Here is an 18,089-nt window from a genome sequence, read left to right as displayed (position 1 = left end):
TCGCTTTGATTTTTTAAAAGTTGATGAAATGATGTCGCATTTGTTTCAGTGGCGATTGTGTAAGGCAGCCGGTTCCAATCAATAATTGTTTTGAGTATGAATGATTTAGCAAAACTTGAAGTGTGACATGTGATGTTCCCTATTTGCACGCCGCACTCGATATGCGGCTTTAGTGGTGCTGCCAAGCCCAATGGTATTGGTATTGCCTGTGTTTGCTATCATGTTATCATGCGCTTACTAATTTTGTCAGGTGACGTAGAACTCAACCCTGGACCCACCAATCGCCACGGCGATAGTCAGTCACCTAACGATATACTTCAGGCCCTGAATGAAGTCCAATCCAGTCGAGCCACACTCCTAACCGAAATGAAATCCATCCGCCTTAAACTCTCCGAAAATGACCAAACGTTTCCAGAAATCAAGAATCGACTGAACAAAACAGAAACCGACTGCTCATCACTATTAGCAATAAAGGAACAGGTAGACGATATCCAGCCGCTGTCTGAGCAAAACGCGAAACACATTGCCACTATCACAGCTAGACTTGAGATCTCAGAAAATCAGTCCCGAAGATCAAACCTACTTTTCTTTGGCCACGAAGATAACGAACAGGAAACATGGGCCCAGTCAGAGGCCACTGTTATCGAACACTGCAGCGCAAATTTAAGCACGACAATTCTTCCTGTGGACATTGAAAGAGCCCACAGATTAGGAAAGTTTAGGGCGGACAGGAATAGGCCGATCATCGTTAAAGTTGCACATTTTAAAGCGAAGGAAAAGGTTCTTTCATGCGCCAAAATGTTAAAAGGTACAGAGTTTAGCATATCTGAGGACTACTGCCCAAACACGGTGAAGGCCAGGAAGCATCTTGTGGAATTCTGCAAAGCACAAGACGAACAAAAATTCAAACTCCGACATGAGAAGCTAATCATCGGGAAGAAAACGTACACGTTTGATTACAGCAGTCAGAAGATAGTGCCACACCCTTTAAACTTGTAAGAGCTAATCGTCCCCGCTCTAGCCCTTCGAACACTTCCTTTTTATACACTAACATTAGAAGTCTCTTGCCTAAACTTGATGCTCTTCGTAACCAGCTTCACACCACAGAGTCTAACCTCCTTATTCTCACAGAAACATGGCTAAACTCTTCAATTGCCGACTCGGAGATTCTTTCTCTTTCTTCTGATTTAAATGTTTTTCGCCGTGACAGAACTAACAAAAGGGGTGGTGGCGTTCTAATTGCTACCCATAGAAGCCTTCAATGCATCGAAATTAAAACTCCATCCGCACTGGAAATGATATTCGTTCTCAGCAACTCCTCTTATCCCCCCTTGTTAATCGGCGCTTGTTATCGTCCCCTAGACGCAAGTACATTTGTCGCTTGCTGCGAGAGCAATGGAGCGGGAGCTTGGAAAGGAGAAAGTAAAAGCGAAACCTCCTCCACTCCTTAGCAATCGGCGCGGGGGGCGCAGCTGTGCATAGCAACCGTGACGTCACACAGTAGGGGTAGAAGGAGCGCGCGCGCGTCGGAGATGGCAGCTACACCGCCGCTCCTTCGCCAGACGTCTCGTTGCAGTCGAGTGAGTGAGACGCTTGGCTCCGAAGCGGCCCAGTGATTCCGCGCCGAGCGGTTCGGGAAATCGGCAGTGGGTTGACCAAAGGGCTTTCACCAAGCACACTTTAGAATTTCCAAAGTAGTGTCTGCGGTAATTTTTTTGTCTGTAAAAGCGGGTCTTAAACGGTACCATGGTCGACCTCGAGAAGGACGCAGAGTACTCGCCATCTAAGCAGCCTTGCCCATGTAATTACGTCGGGCTATGCTTTTGCGCCCTTGCCACGAACTAGGGTATTACAGTTTTAAGGGAACATAAACGAAATTTCTATGAAGGCGAAATTCTAGAGGCTCGTGTACTGTGCGATGTCAGTGCGCGTTAAAGAACCCCAGGTGGTCGAAATTATCCGGAGCCCTTCACTACGGCGTCTTTCATAACCTCAGTCGCTTTGGGACGTTAAACCCCATAAAAACGAAAAACATTTTTTTGAGTAAAGGAAATGCGCAGTATCTGTCTCCCCCAGTTGCGAAACCAATAGAGCGGGGGGCTTGGAAAGCAGAGGGTAAAATTTTTAAATTGGTTTTTCAGGAAAGGAAGAGCGCAGTAAATGTCTCACACATCTCTGTGGACACCTGAACCATAGGGAAGGCGCATAACTGCCCTTTTGGAACAGTGGACACCTCAATCCTGATTTAAGCTACGTTGCGCTAGTGACAGATGTGCGCGGCATGCTTTGACAGTGACAACTTTGTACCAGAGACGCTGCCACCTGCCAGGGTCCGCATGACAATGCCCCGTCTCTCGCCCGTTTCACCAGACCATGCAGCGGGGCCATTCCGTGGCTCCCAAACTCTATTTCAGCAATTAAAAGTTTTCACCACCACCACAACCACCTACCAGGGTGGGTGGGGGCTTCAATTTATATATAAAGACAAGCGGGAATTTCTTACCACTTATGCGGAAGAACATCCCGTCCCTCTCGCTCGTAACGGCGCCCACATCTGTGACAACCTCGCGAAATACTTGCGCAGACCTCGTCTTTGAGAACCAGGCATTGGTGCAGCAAGTCGAGCATATACCCATCTATTTCTCCGTCCACAAAGCTTCCTTCATGACAATCAACAGCGGTTAGTGTACTGTTTCTTGATGAAGGAATATGTGTGAAAAGTAACAAATTGTCTGCAATTGTGCACACGTGCCTTGCTCGAATTTTTTTTGCCTCAGTCTATCGAAAAGCTGATGAGCTGCGCTCAAATTTCGCATCAGGAAGTAACGTAATCGTCGTAGCATCGTCGCAAACGGAGCAGGGGACGGCAGAAAGTAAGGTGGGCGGATGAGATTAAGAAGTTTGCGGGGATACAGTGGCGGCAACTGGCAAAGGACAGGGTTAATTGGAGATACGTGGGAGAGGCCTTTGCCCTGCAGTGGGTGCAGTCAGGCTGATGATGATGATGTAATCGTCGGCAATTTCTTTCGCAAAGTTAACTGCACGCTACGCCCACGGGTAGAAAATGACGCACGTAGTACCTCAGTCGTATACTTGCCAAGATAGCAGAATGCCACGCTGGCCGCCTGCGGTTCCAACGGCTACCTCTAGGAGGCTTTCAGTGGCGCCCCTATCGGCGGTGCGCGCGGCGTGTACTTCCGCGACCGACGCCACATCGTGCTGAACGACCGAATATGGCGGCCGCGATTACCCTCCAGTACTTTCCCCGTTCTGAAGACAACAGCCAGTGATGAGCGCTGAACAGGTTTCGTGGGAGACTGATCTCAGTCCCAGGAGGATTATGCTGCACCCCGTCGCAAGCGCGAGTGGACGTGTGCCTCCAGTTTTGACGCCGAAAAGCGTTCTGGGGCTCTGGAATCAGCTTTTCGCCACTTCTTCGCCCACGCTGCACATCTACAACCTAGGTAACAGTGAAGACCACTCTCGTCCATAAATGCCTGCACTGTCGCCCTGTGTTTGGACACGTGTGAGATGCCAGTACCGCAGTTGTTGTGGTCGAAAAGCTCAGCCTCCCACCGTCATTTTTTTTTGTTGCTCTGGGAGACGATGAAGAGCTTTCTTCCAACAACTGCAGAAAGTGCAGACGGACACAGAGTATCGTGTACAAAAGTTTATACAGAAGTTCACCGCATAAAAATTAAAATCGCATTACAGCAGTAGTACACATCAGAAATGATTCACAGCAATCCACCATTGGAGCCCAATCGCAGCCTTTCCAGTAACTACCGAGGCATTGTCAAAAATAATATCTGTACATGTGCTCCAATGGTTTAACAGCGCATGTCAGGAAAAAGGATGCCTTAATGCTTGAATGAAAATAAAAGCTTCCTGACACTTGTTTTTTTTTTTTCAAAAACAACATTCGTTACAATACTAGCAACAACAACTGTAAAACAATAATCTGGAGCGGCTGAAGCCTCAGATAAGAGCAGTCGTTCCCATGTGGATCTTTTTCAATCGGCGAATTCAGTCCTACTATCCACGATTTTCGTTGTCCTCCGAGACGGGTTTCCTGTCGGCTGTGTCCAAGGCGTTGCCGTTGACGTCCACCTGAGGCTCTGTTGTGACACGGGATGCAGGCAGGTGGGCAGGAAGCGGATCTGGAAGGAGAGGGCGAAAAGCATTCAGGGGGCTGCGGAGATTTGCCAATGCTGTAAACTATAAGCGAGGTCATTAGTATGCTTCTGGAAAGAAGAGGTCGAGGACCTGTGGCGACCCGCATGCTGCTGCTCGTAGTAGTAGCATGTTTATTTGGCCGTATTATGTACAATATGCCCTCGATGTGAGGCTAAAGGAGGTAGACCAAGCATGCCTCCTGACAAGGCCTACACCCCGATTAACACATCATGGAAAAAGTGGCCGAATAGACAAAAGAAAAAAACAATGAGGAACATTACCACAATAGAAAACAGTGAATGATAGACAATAATAAATACCAATTAACAGTAAACAAAAAATTTCATAATATGCACATTCGGGTAAAGAAAGGAAGACAACACACACAAAAAACGAAGTATAGAGAGTTAGCAGAAAGGTAACCGGGGGAAAAAAGAATCTTCAGTTTGTTCTTACATACAGACACACTATAGCTTTCTAAAGGAATCTCAATAATAGACTGATAGGCATTATACAGTGTTATAATTTAATTTTACCATAATTTGTTCTGGGTCTTGCAGTAGATAGGGCAACTGAACGTAGACCATACGCGTCATTTCTCAGAGAAAAGAAGAGAACGTCTAAAATGTGAACGCAAAGAATAGCTGCGAGCATTAAAAAAAATAAATTAAAAAAAACGCTTGGCAATATGCGCGCATGTAGAACAGTGCTTCACGCAAGTCAAGAGCTGATGCTTCTGAACAATGAGAGCTGCGCTCCACCGCGCCAAGTGCTTAAGAAGTTGTGCCCACAAAGCTACATCGATGCATAACGAGGCGCAGTAGAATTATGGTGTCAGTAATGGCGCCAAGCGTTGTACAGATCGTAACTAGTGTGACCAGGCCGGCTACACTGATGTTTAGCTGTATTGTACTTAATGTTGCACCGTGCACAAACCGTTTTGTGAGGTCGCCACTCTGAACCCATTGCGCTCTCTTAATTTCGACGGCTACAGGAATACGTTCTGTCTATGCTGACTTCGATCTATTTGTGTGTCGGTAATATGCACAGCAGTATTTCCCAGCATCAATTATATCACGGACTATAGAAGTACTAGTGACAGTTGAGGTCGAAGATTTTGTTTCTGAGAGAAGAAGGTTTGGAATTTTGTTTTGGGAAATAAAAATCGCTGCAGCAGTCTGCAACGAAGCTCTGTCGTGATGTGCGAAATTTTCATGTCGACAGTGCTTCATCACCAGTACTTTATGTCAACAGTACACACAGCACATAGAGATGCAACATGAGGCCTACCTCTGGCCATGAACTCGTGCTGCATGATGGCCTCGATGCTCGGCCGCCTTGCGGGTTCCGGTTGAAGAATCCACCGGATGAGGGCGCTCGCTTCTGTAGATACAGTCGAGGGGATCCTGTATTCGTTGTTCTTGATTTTGGCGTAAATCTTCGCTTTCGACGACGAACTGAAGGCGGCACGCCCCACTAGCAGCTTATACCTGCGGAGAGCAGATTGCGAATTGTCAGTGTCCGCACCGTCTGTCATCTCAGCACGTCACAGCTCGAAAGAGTGCGGGCACAGCAATGCTATAGAGACCCCTACCAACCAGTCGCCATGAAATGGTAACCTAAGAGCGGGCAAACGACGCTCGTGATGCACCTAAGTGCCTGGATTTGAACGCGAAGTGGATGATCTCATTGTTTCTTAATATGAAGAGGGACCGTACAGTGACTTTTATGAACAATATTTTCTCTGCGGCATGCGTAAGTTCCTTGCTGGAAGATACGCATACCCGGTTGCGTACCCGGGAATCACGGCAGAAACTTTTCAAACCCATTCTCTCGACACATGAACGTCGCTTCCAGTGTGGTGGCCGGCGTATACCTTTCCTGACCTCAGAGGCGTGTCAGAGAAAGGACTTTGCAGACGGCTGCCCGCCAAGTTGCGCTAATGAGGGTTGCAAAGAAAAGTGTGGGCTTTACGATAATGATCGCCCCATTTACTGATTCTTAGCTTTTCTCGCAACCGAAAATTAAAGCATTATGAAAGTTCAAAAACCATAAAAAAGGATCATGATATCTATTACAGATATGCGCGAGTATTTTATCCCGATAAAAGGACTCCTGTCAACATCGTGGAATGAACAATCGCAATTCAGCTCCGCGGGATACGGTGAGTAGTTTAAATACGAAAAAATTATGGCGCCGGAAATTTGCTCGCACTAAATTAACAATTTATATACAGCGTCTCTACCTCAGTCGTAAAATTCACGTCTATTTCACATGACGGAACCTGACTGCGAGCAGCGCTATACAAAGTTTGAGCAGAACTCATCACCACCTTCAACTCTGGCCCGACTTGCTTCGCCAGCTCGAAATACAAGTAAATGCCACGGCCATGAGTTCTCTCGTTATTGACACCATGAGCCAAGCTAGGCAAGAATTTGTCAGTTTCTGCATTCACATTTTCTGACTGTAGGCTCAACCTTTTATATATTTATGGTCGAGTGTACACCTGTACGATAGGTATGGCGAGCTGTCGTTTTTCGCATTAGCGCTGTAACCAGTTGCGAACATCTCTGCGCAATCAAGTGAGACTCACAAGATGCATCCGACGGACCATATGTCCGCTTCGTAGCTGTAGCCCTTCCCGGCCAGCATCTCTGGGGCCATGTAGTTGGCTGTGCCGCAGATGGTCCTCTTGAGTTTCCCCTCGTGGTGGAGGCGCGTGGCGAGCCCGAAGTCGGCCACCTTGAGTTGCCAGTCCCTGGTGAGGAGCAGGTTTCCAACCTTCAGGTCCCGGTGGATCACCTTCTCCTGCCCCAGGTACTGGCAGGCCAGGAGCAGCTGGCGCATCAAGCACCGCACCTCCGCCTCGGTGAGGGTACTGCGGGACCGGAGGACATCCTCCAGAGACTGCGAAATAAATGCGCTCATGAAGCCTTCGGACGACCCTTGAAGGTTAGACACGCTAAAGAACACGACAAATAAAACGGAGATTCCTTCAGCATGATGAAGTTAGCTCCAAAAACGAGGACCATAGTAGGAGAGAAGACACAACACGAACGCTTTATTGTGTCTTCTCTCCTACTTTGGTCCTTGTTTTTGGCGCTAACTTCATCATGAATAAGATTAAACTCGCCCAACTTTCCACCTTGCTACTGTAGATTCCTTCAGGTTCAAGACTGGGACATGCCCACTTTAGCACACTTGTTCAAATCACGCCCGTTTGATGAAAGCTTGACTGAAGTAATTTTTTTTCGTGGTACAAAACTCAGTGTCCACACGAGGGCACCACAGTAGTATATGACAGGTTTAGAAACAACGAAGGCAGTTTGCAGTCTTTGGCTTTGTTTGCTTTAGTTTGGTTTAACGTCCCACAGCGACTCAGGCTATGAGGGACGCCGTAGTGAAGGGCTCCGGAAATTGCGACCACCTGGAGTTCTTTAACGTGCACTGACATAGCACAGTACGCGGGCCTCTAGAATTTTGCCTCCATCGAAATTGGACCGCCGCGGCCGGAATCGAACCCGCGTCTTTCGGGTCAGCAGCCGAGCGCTATAACCACTGAGCCACCGCGGCGGCTGCAGTCTTGGGCTGCGCCCTAAATTGTGCTTCCAGAACGCAATGGGGCCTTTCTCACTGAAATTGCCGTGACAAATACAGGTCCATACACATACTGGCATAACAGAATTTCATAGAAGCGGTTTGGATGATATAATACTCTTGATATCCTGTCATCAGGCGTTCAAAAATACGTAAGTGAAGTGCCGTCAGCTGTGTAAGAGGCGATAAGTAAGAAAAAAACGACGCCACATTTTTGCTGTAATGTTGATTTTCGCTTTGCACAAGGTTATAATGCGCTGTTAACGCCACGCCAGCTTCACGCCTTCAACGTTTCTCTTCGGAAAGTAAATTTGGTGAATGAATGAATGAAGTGTTCTCTTACCAGCAGCGTCGTGTGAGCAGTGCTCGACAAAATCCTACTACACTAGCATGTCAAAAATTCTCGGACAAAAATTTGACAACATCAGATAACATTAGCAGCATCTTAGAATCAACGCGAAGAAAATCAGCGCAAACGGGAACCACCGAGAGCAGGAACGTTGACGCACCTGCATGCACAGCTCCAAGATCAGGTACACGTTCTTTTCGTCCTCAAAGTGGCTGTGGAAGTAAACCACGTTGTTGTGCCGCAGGCTTTTGTGGATATCGATTTCTTCGTCAAGCTAAAGAAAAAAAATAATTAGTCCCCTCGGAAAGGTTGCATTAAGCGGAAAGAAAAGAAAAAAAGTGGTTAACTAAGCTGTTGTTGATGATTATTTAAAAAAACCCTACGCTGAAATGAAAAAAAAAAGCCTTTATTATGATTGAGGTAATCGGTCACTAGAACGGGATCTTGCAATATGCGTCTCTACTGCTATTTGTGTTGCAGGAATCAACTGCAAAATTTTGTCCTCTGCTTGTGACCTTCCTCTGCAGACAAATAGTTTCATGGAAATTTAGAGAAGCATTCAAATGAGGTGCACAAATTGAAGTTTGTCTGTCTGGATACGTTACCGTTAAGTTACTTGCAACGAAAACTGAGGTTAGATAAGCTGCAGAGAAGGCCAGAAAACGACTCACAGGGCAGGTATTCTATAAAGATACACTATCCATTTCGAATGAATTTGGTCCTATCGCATTGGTGACTGTTGTTCATTCTTGCTGCTAAGGCTTTCAAGCGTCTCTGGGAAACGACCTCACTATTGGATGTCACCGCACTACAGCCAATGGTTGGATTGGTTGGTTTATTGGGGTTTACCGTTCCAAAGGCTATGAGAGACGCCGTAGTGGAGGGCTCCGGAAATTTCGACCACCTGGGGTTCTTTCGACCACCTTTCGACCACCTGGACTGACATCGTACAGTACACGGGCCTCTAGAATTTCTCCTCCAAAGAAATTCCAGCCGCCGCGGCCGGGATCGAACCCGCGTCTTTCGGGTCAGCAGCCGAGCACCATAACTGCCGAGCACTGAGCCACCGCGGCGGCCAATGATAGGGTTGATTCCCTCTGATGCTAGAAAGTTGTAACAGCATGACTGAACAGTGACCAAAGCGACAGGACGAAATAGAAAGTGGACAATGGATGTTTATAGAATACGGCCGCCGAGCCCAAATCCACGAAATGTTTGGGTTTGGAACCGGCTCGCTTTGCCGAATAGTAATTTTGACGCATACGCGAGCAGGGCGAACTTTATCGGAGGACGAAGGGGGATACAGCAGCCAATCCGCAATCACGCGAGCTTTCTCTTGCGTTCGCGAGATGGCGCAACCCGATTTGAATATGCGCGCCAATCGTATGTCGCAGCAAAGCATTTGTTGCTTTCGTTTTCTTATTATTCGGTGAGTCGGCCCGAATCTCTTCGCTAGCGTGCCAGAAAAAGCAACAAAGACAATTTTTTGCCCTCAGTGTCCCCTTAACAAAAATTCTACTAAAAGGGAATAAAGAGAATATACGATGTCCAGACATATACTCACAAATTGCTGGAAGTTTGTCGATGTAAGATGACTCTTGGAGACGATCTTGCCAGCGTACACCACATTCGTCTTTTTGTCCACGAACTGGAAGCAATGCGCATGTCCCCCCTGAAAAAGCAATGCCAGCCTTGTTACATGGTTGTCCAAACGAATACTGGGCGAATGCTGTCGCACTGTGCGACTGAAACACTCAGGTGAAGGGCTCCTTCACTCGAAGGTAAAATGAGCCTGGAGCCTAACAGCACAACATATATGCCCAAACATAGGCATATGGCCAGAAATACGTTTCAAAGGTATGATTCAGTTTACAAAGAATAGCAGACTGGAATGATTATGATGCAGTCATTACATATTAAGAGTAAACGTGCAAAAATGTAGTGCTTCAGCGGAATTCGCCAGTAATTGTTCACAATAGACTTTTTGAGGCATAAATTGAGATGCCTTTTATTGGCACAGCAATGCCAGCTTTGCAGGATGTCAGAAAACGGCAGAATCGTGTTAACTTGTAAACTGAGCAACATGACTTCCAACACAACATTTACAGCAGCATCTGTAACCGAGTTGCCCCGTTTTGCACAGTTGTGGTCCAGTGCTCCTGTTCACAAGCCCTGCTATACTCCGTCGAACCCGCCTCACAGGGAACGAGGAACCCGCCTCAGTGGTTATAGCGCCCTTACTGTTGAGCCTGAGCACACGAGTTCGAATCCGGCTACGGCAGCCGCCTGGATCGCAAAACGCGCAGGTGTGAGTGAGCGATGTTAGTGCACGTTAAAAATCCCCAGCTGGACGAAATCATTAGATGGTGGGAAGTTCGGAAACACTCCCATACAGAACATCTTGATGTTCTCCTTACAAACACTCCGTACATACAAACAATGGGTCCCGATACAACTAACCCCCAGGTGTGCGGCTGCCTAGGAATGATTGCTGACTCGTTAGAACTGCCAAAGAGCAAAGAAAGACTTCGGGCGATCTCCTGCAGGACTCTCATGGGGGAGAATCCTTAACCCTATTGCATTAAAGTTAGAATAAGGCGAACCTGTCCCCCTAACCGATCGGGGTCGCACGTGGTCGAAGTTATTCCGCAGCCCTACACCGAAGCACCTCCTTTTTAATTACTCCTTCCCCGAACAGCGCGGTTGAGGTGAACGGCTTTCTTTGTGCAGAACGCTTTCTTATATAAACAGGCATTGTCAACTTCTGACCACAATACAGAAGCTTCTGCAAAAAGTAATCGAACACTGAAGTTTGATTCTCAGCTGTAGAGTGGAGCCCTGATAAACAGTGCCCCTGAAGAATAAAACGTCTCGAAAGGTAAGCCTAAGAATAGTACTCACCTTACTCATACAAGGTGTTTGGGCTTAGATTTTAAGCACTTTTTAAAAGCCGTCTTTTTCAGTGCAAAGACCTTTTTTAGGCATAACATTGCCAGCGGTCTATTACGTCCGAATAGAGCTTAAAGGTGCTAACTAGGAGGCCGGTTAGTTAATATTGAATAGTCAACTTTTTAACTATTATTTAGTAAGAATCTTCAATTATTGAAAGGCGTGGAACCGACCGTAAGTGATGTCCGAAAGAGATTTTAGAATTTCGAAAATGCTGTTGCCGTCTGCGCTGTGGCCCAACCAAGTTTGGCAATTTTGGCGAGATACGTGGACTGAAGAGGTTGCTTTTCCTGCAAGCTTTTCGAGAGTTCTATTTTGGTGCGATGTCGGGAAAATTTGTTAAGCACAGCGGAGGGTAACCGTGTTTTCGAAATTCTAAAAACTGATATGGGTATTGCTAACGGTGGGCAACACGTCTCTCAATAATTAAAGAACCTAACAGTAGTAGTGAAAAAGTAAACTATTCAGTAATGGTTAACCAGCCAGCTTGTTCGCGCATGTTGACTGTATTCTGGCGTATTTAAAACACCTCTGATAATCCTATGCTGGAAAAGCCGCTGTTATAAACCGAAAGGTCTTTTGCTAAACATTGTGTAAAATCTTAGGCACACCATGCATATAGAGGTCATGGGGCGTCATTCGTGCTGTGCTACGCTGCTAAAGTCCGTGGCATTGGTTAAGCTTGGCGTAAGCTGTACATTAATCTACTCCCACAGCGCACGGGCCCTCAAGCCTTTATTATGTTTAACCCAACGCACGAAGCGACAGCAGCATTAATATTCTGGTTAATTTGAAGGGATGTCGTTATAAACAGGCTAGACTAAAAGGCTTTACCACCACGTTCTGCTGTATGGAACGTAACCGCACCCGTTCTCTAAGGACACATACCTTGCCGAGGAACTTGCCAAGGGTGTATTCCGTCTGAGATTTCGCGTCGACAACAACTTCGGGAAATTCGTCTCTGGTCTTCGCAGTGCCAGTCGAGGTCCCTCTGGCAGAAGACATCACGGACAGAGGGAACATGATCGCGATTCCACGCTTTCCCCAGCTGCAATTCACACTAAGGCAGAAGCACAGCGACTGAGCTCGACGATGCCGTTTCCGACCGGTGCGCGAAGGCTCTGAAAAGCTAGGTTCATAGCTAGTATACCACGTGATCGGGAAGAACTCACGGTATTGGTTGGGGTCACTTGTGGGGGAGAGGTGGACAATGGCCACAATTGGTCGGGCGTGGTCCTTCACGGAGCCAATGGGACTTCGATCATTCGTCTATTGTACACGACCTAGAAACCCCTTTTCCTGCCTTCTTCCGGAAATAATCTTTCCAGATACCAACCTCCAGCAGGTCATCGAGGGCTCGGGCTGTTTTGGGTGATCTTATCGCACCTTCACTAGAACGCGTTAAAGATGCGAAGTCGGACACGTCATGCGCTTCACGATGACCTAGAATGGGTACGGTCAACAGTCTGTGCTATCTCAGCCAGTCTCAGGTTTCCCTCTAACCCATGATTACGATTTCCCGCTTTAGAGTTGCAATAGAAAATTCCATGCCCGAAAATATAGTTAATCGTTTCGAGGCGGGATTTTGGCGCTTGCAGGTGACGAAATTCGATGTAAGAACGTGTTATTACGCGGTGTCTCAGCCTGTGAATATTCTTATAGTTGGTTTGGTTTACGGATGTTTAACGTCCCAGAGCGACTCAGGCTATGAGAGACGCCTTAGTGGAGGGCTCCGGAAATTTCGACCACCTGGGGTTCTTTATATGTGTACTGACATCGCACAGTACACGGGCCTCTAGGATTTCGCCTTTATCGAAACTCGACAGCCGCGGCCGGTATCGAACACGCTTCTTTCGGGACAGCAGCCCAGAACCACAAATATTCATCTTGTGCTAAAGTGTGAACCAAAAAACATAGCTGCGGTTAAACTACTCTTGAACTTGGTTATATGGCGAAAGCTGTGGTGTACTGGGCAATTTTATCCGGCTTGGCGTGTTTAACTTTGAGTACGCTCCGGACACTGGATAGGCAGCGCGTCCACCTTGGCAGGGGGCAGTTAATGGTTGAATGCGGCAGTTTGCTCACCCAATGAACGCTGCGGCCTATTGCAGCAGTCCCGCGTGTCTGGCACAACGTTGTCAGCGCTAACGCGTGCAGCCGACATACTTTCCTCAAAGTCAACGGAGTTTAGAATGTTTGCAAAGCCAACAACCACAATGAATGCAGACGGCCCATAGGTTCAGTGCCGCGTTCCTGGCACAACGTTGTCAATGCCAACGCATGCAGCGGACATCTGTTCCTACTGCTACGCAGCTTAAAGCCCGACTGAGGAGTCCACTACTCCAAGAGGGCAGTTATGCGCCTTTACATTTCCTAAAAACTTTTTCGGCGCAGTTCCGAGTGGCTGGAGGTCGTTCAAGGTCAAAGCGACATCGTCGGCGTAACTCGCGTAGACTGCCGTGGTAAATCTTCCGCTTTAAAAGCAGGTTGCATGCAGGGACTGTGGAATATTCGCGTGCAGGTGTTGCGTGCTCGACTTAGCAGGGTAGATGGTGAAAGAGGAAAAAGTGCCCCGCACCGGCATTGTAAATGAAAATGGTGGACATTCCAGCCCAGAAAATTGCACAGAACGGGCATTGGCTTGTGCAAAGTAGAGAAAGTAGGTCAGGGAGCCGGATTCAGGAGAGGCTGTGCAAAAGTGACTCATAAAGAGGGGAGTGGTAAAAAGAAGGTTAACAGTGAAAAGCCAAGAAATGAGGTCAGTAACACAAAGAACGAAGAAGCTAGGAACAGACAAAGCCACAGTTCTAGTGGGAACAGCAAGAAATTGGACAAAAGTCGGTAGAGGGAGGGAGTATCCACGCGTGCTTATCTCCGGTGACTAAAGGGAGAAAGGGGAGTGGCGGTGTGGATTTTCCCGGAAAGGACAATAAACGCGGTACTACAAGATACGAAAATCCCCCTTTCCCCAAGATGATGGGCGCTTTGAGGAATAAGTGAAAACTGGTCTGCTAGGCAGAATTGTAAGAAAACACATGTGGGGGACGCAGGAGAGATCCGCTTCCACGAGGTCGTATACTCCGCCTGCTTGACAGCTGTGGCCATCTGTCGTTTGCGCATGCGCTGAGGAAGGTGGTGATTTGATTTTAACCAGTGGAGAGGCGGGCACGGGAAAGGGAATGTTGCTGGGTGTCAGCTCTTGTAAAGGCCACGACCGAAGGTCGGTCCGGGGGCCACTCATCATGTGTTCACAAGTCGCTACAAACATGTTCGGCGATCGGCAAGTGGGCACGGCGGACCAGAAAAGCCGCAACGCATTGGTCGAACGAAAGTTGGAAGGCAACTTTAAAGTGGTTGGCAACGCTGGGAAGCAGGAAAAAAAAAGGATACGAGCTTTTGTCCGCACCTGTATACCGACCCCGTCTTTCCAATTTACCACTTCACCTTTATAGCCGCATATAACTCAAGAATGAATCTGCAAATGCCGTAAAAGGTGCCCATTTAGTCGATGGCGTCTACTCAATCACCCCCCTGTCGATTCTTTCCCTTTCCCTGTTGATCAGTCACCTTGGGCCTCCTAGTGCCAAATCGGAACGGGTGGGAGTAGAATGGGGAATAACTAGGACTTAATAGATTAACAGCGGATTCATGGAAATTGATCAAAGTGAGAGACATTTAAGGCAGCCAAAACAATTGTAGCCACCCTACTGAAACGCTGAGAAAATTGGGCTGGTTGCCAGACCTAGCGCGCACAGCTTGGAAGCTAGCCGCAAAATCCCGCTGAGAAAAGCCCGCTTGGCATTCTTCTCTTGACCTTTCCGCGGAAGACAGTTCCTGGCATAGTAGGGACATGTGAACACGTGATGCGCGGACCGACCGTTCAACGTGTGAATGGGCCTTTATACTATCTGTCAGCCTACAATATTCCCTTTCTAACGGCCGGTCGGTCGATGTCCGCCAGTCCGCAAGTTAAATTCAAACCACCACAGTTCTCAGCGCACGCGCTAACGACCAAAAGCTGTCAAGCAGGCAGACTGTATGACCTCGCTGAACCGGATCTCAGCCTGCGTCTGGTTTATGGGGGTTTAACGTCCCAAAGCGACTCAGGCTATGCGGGATGCCGTAGTGAAGGGCACTGGAAATTTCGACAACCTGGGGTTCCTTAACGTTCGCCTCCACCGAAATTCAGCCACCGAGGCCGGGATCGCACTCGCGTTTTTCTGGTCAGCAGTCGAGCGCCGTAACCACTGAGTCACCGTGGCAGCTTCCACATCAGTTACCTTTCAGCATGTTCTCTCGGTAGCAGACGAGTTTTCGCCCATTCCTTAAAGGTTCACCCATCTTCGGGAAACGGCCGACTTTCGACTCTCCCTTCCGAGAAAATCCCACTCCTTCCCTCTCTTGGACTTTTGTCGACCTTCTTGCTGTTGCCAATACAACTATACAACCATGACGGCTCCCACATAAGCTAGCTTTCAACAAGTTCTTCTTGGTAGCACGGAGTTTTCGCTCATTCCTCAAAGCTTCGGTCATCTTGAGGATACAGCGGACTTTTGACTCTTGTAGGACCCCGTTTATTGTCCCTTCGGGGAAAATCCAAGCAGCCACTCCCCTTTCTCCCTTGACACCGGATATAAGCACCTGCATAATCCCTCGCTCTCTCCGACTCTTGTCCACCTTCCTGCTGTTGGTACCACAATTCTATGGCTTTGTCCCTGACCTCATTTCTTGGCTTTTCACTGTTAAGCTTCTTGCAACTACTCCCCTCTTTATGAGTCACTTTTTGACAGCTGCTCGTGATCCCGGCTACCCAACCTATTTCTCTACATTGGCCAAGTTACCCAGGTCATTGCCCATTCCGTGCATATGTTCTGCGCTGGCATGTCCGCCATTTTCATTTATAATCTCCCTAGAGGGAACTTTTTCCTACATTTCTAGCCAGCTTTCCCCAGTTTCCTCTTCCGTCAGCCTTTCCACGTCAACGACACGCGTCTCTGTGTGGAGTTTTCAGCTCTCGGCAATCAACACGTGCACACGAATATTTCGCAGTCCCTGCATAGAACCTGCTTTTAAAGTGCGTACTGCAGATCACTGATGCTCGTCGATTTTTTTTTTTTCTGGGGGTGGGGTTACATAGAGGACAACAGCTGCTCGTGATCCCGGCTACCCAACCTATTTCTCTACATTGGCCAAGTTACCCAGGTCATTGCCCATTCCGCGCATATGTTCTGCGCTGGCATGTCCGCCATTTTCATTTATAATCTCCCTAGAGGGAACTTTTTCCTACATTTCTAGCCAGCTTTCCCCAGTTTCCTCTTCCGTCAGCCTTTCCACGTCAACGACACGCGTCTCTGTGTGGAGTTTTCAGCTCTCGGCAATCAACACGTGCACACGAATATTTCGCAGTCCCTGCATAGAACCTGCTTTTAAAGTGCGTACTGCAGATCACTGATGCTCATCGATTTTTTTTTTCTGGGGGTGGGGTTACATAGAGGACAACAGCTGCTCGTGATCCCGGCTACCCAACCTATTTCTCTACATTGGCCAAGTTACCCAGGTCATTGACCATTCCGCGCATATGTTCTGCGCTGGCATGTCCGCCATTTTCATTTATAATCTCCCTAGAGGGAACTTTTTCCTACATTTCTAGCCAGCTTTCCCCAGTTTCCTCTTCCGTCAGCCTTTCCACGTCAACGACACGCGTCTCTGTGTGGAGTTTTCAGCTCTCGGCAATCAACACGTGCACACGAATATTTCGCAGTCCCTGCATAGAACCTGCTTTTAAAGTGCGTACTGCAGATCACTGATGCTCGTCGATTTTTTTTTTTTCTGGGGGTGGGGTTACATAGAGGACAACAGCTGCTCGTGATCCCGGCTACCCAACCTATTTCTCTACATTGGCCAAGTTACCCAGGTCATTGCCCATTCCGCGCATATGTTCTGCGCTGGCATGTCCGCCATTTTCATTTATAATCTCCCTAGAGGGAACTTTTTCCTACATTTCTAGCCAGCTTTCCCCAGTTTCCTCTTCCGTCAGCCTTTCCACGTCAACGACACGCGTCTCTGTGTGGAGTTTTCAGCTCTCGGCAATCAACACGTGCACACGAATATTTCGCAGTCCCTGCATAGAACCTGCTTTTAAAGCGCGTACTGAAGATCACTGATGCTCGTTGATTTCTTTTTTTTTGTGGGGGTGGGGTTACATAGAGGATAACAGATAGAAATGACGAGTGTACTCAAAGTAAACTTAGACGAAACAATCTGAAACAGCAACGCTGTGTTATCCGTCTTGCTCGAGAGCGTAATCTTCCCTACATTTTTTTTTCTTCACAGGTGAATATTTCACCAGAACAATTATAAGCATACGGACAGGCTACGACACCGCGTGAATCAACGTGTTGAGATAAAGTTTATCATCTGGAAATGGTGACTCCCGCCTGTAAACGATTTACTATTTTTCGGGCACGGAATTTTCTATTGTAACTCTATGGCAGGAAATCGTGACTCATGGGTTAGGAGCAAACCTGACGCTGGCTGAGATAGTAGACTTTTCGCGGTACCCCCTCGAACTTATCTGGAAGCGCATGATTTGTCACCCCTCGCAGCTGACAGTGCTGGTGGGTTCCAGTGAAGGTGTGTGGAGATCGCGGAAAAAGATTAAGCTTCTGAATAGCCCAGCCGCCTGAATGACCTGCAGGCGGCCGGTATCTAAAGCGCTTATTCCCTGAAGAAGGTAAGGGAAAGAGTTTCTAGGGCGTCTACAATAGACGAACAATCGAAATTCCCTTGACTCAGAGGAGGGCCACTGCCCGACTAGTGGCCACTGCCCACCTATTCGCTACGGGTGGCGCCAACCAATACCGTACATCTCTTTTCGTGCTCGTGGTACTATGAACGCAGCTTTTTAAAGCAGTCGTGCACCGGTCGGAGACAGCATCGTCCAGCTCAGACGCTGCTGCTTTTGCGGTAGTGTGCATTGCAGAGCGTGGAATCGCGGTCGCGTTTTCTCTTTTTCGTG

At 47.8% G+C, this 18,089-nt stretch overlaps 1 protein-coding gene across 1 annotated transcript; it reads right to left on the bottom strand.

Moving 5' to 3' along the window:
- Window positions 1-4,035: 4,035 nt before the first annotated feature.
- Window positions 4,036-12,307, bottom strand: LOC149367011 (serine/threonine-protein kinase PLK1-like). The gene is made up of 6 exons (XM_089572527.1): window positions 11,960-12,307; window positions 9,687-9,794; window positions 8,283-8,396; window positions 6,770-7,083; window positions 5,467-5,666; window positions 4,036-4,160 (listed from the first exon to the last, which is right to left on the bottom strand). Exons 1-6 carry the CDS (start codon window positions 12,092-12,094, stop codon window positions 4,036-4,038), a joined length of 996 nt encoding a protein of 331 aa, XP_089428653.1. The 5' UTR covers window positions 12,095-12,307.
- Window positions 12,308-18,089: the final 5,782 nt, after the last annotated feature.

Source organism: Amblyomma mixtum, chromosome 1, assembly GCF_055824585.1.
Source record: "Amblyomma mixtum isolate Tamu chromosome 1, ASM5582458v1, whole genome shotgun sequence".
NCBI classification, from domain to species: Eukaryota; Metazoa; Arthropoda; class Arachnida; order Ixodida; family Ixodidae; genus Amblyomma; species Amblyomma mixtum.
This window is presented reverse-complemented; position numbering and strand designations above follow the sequence as displayed.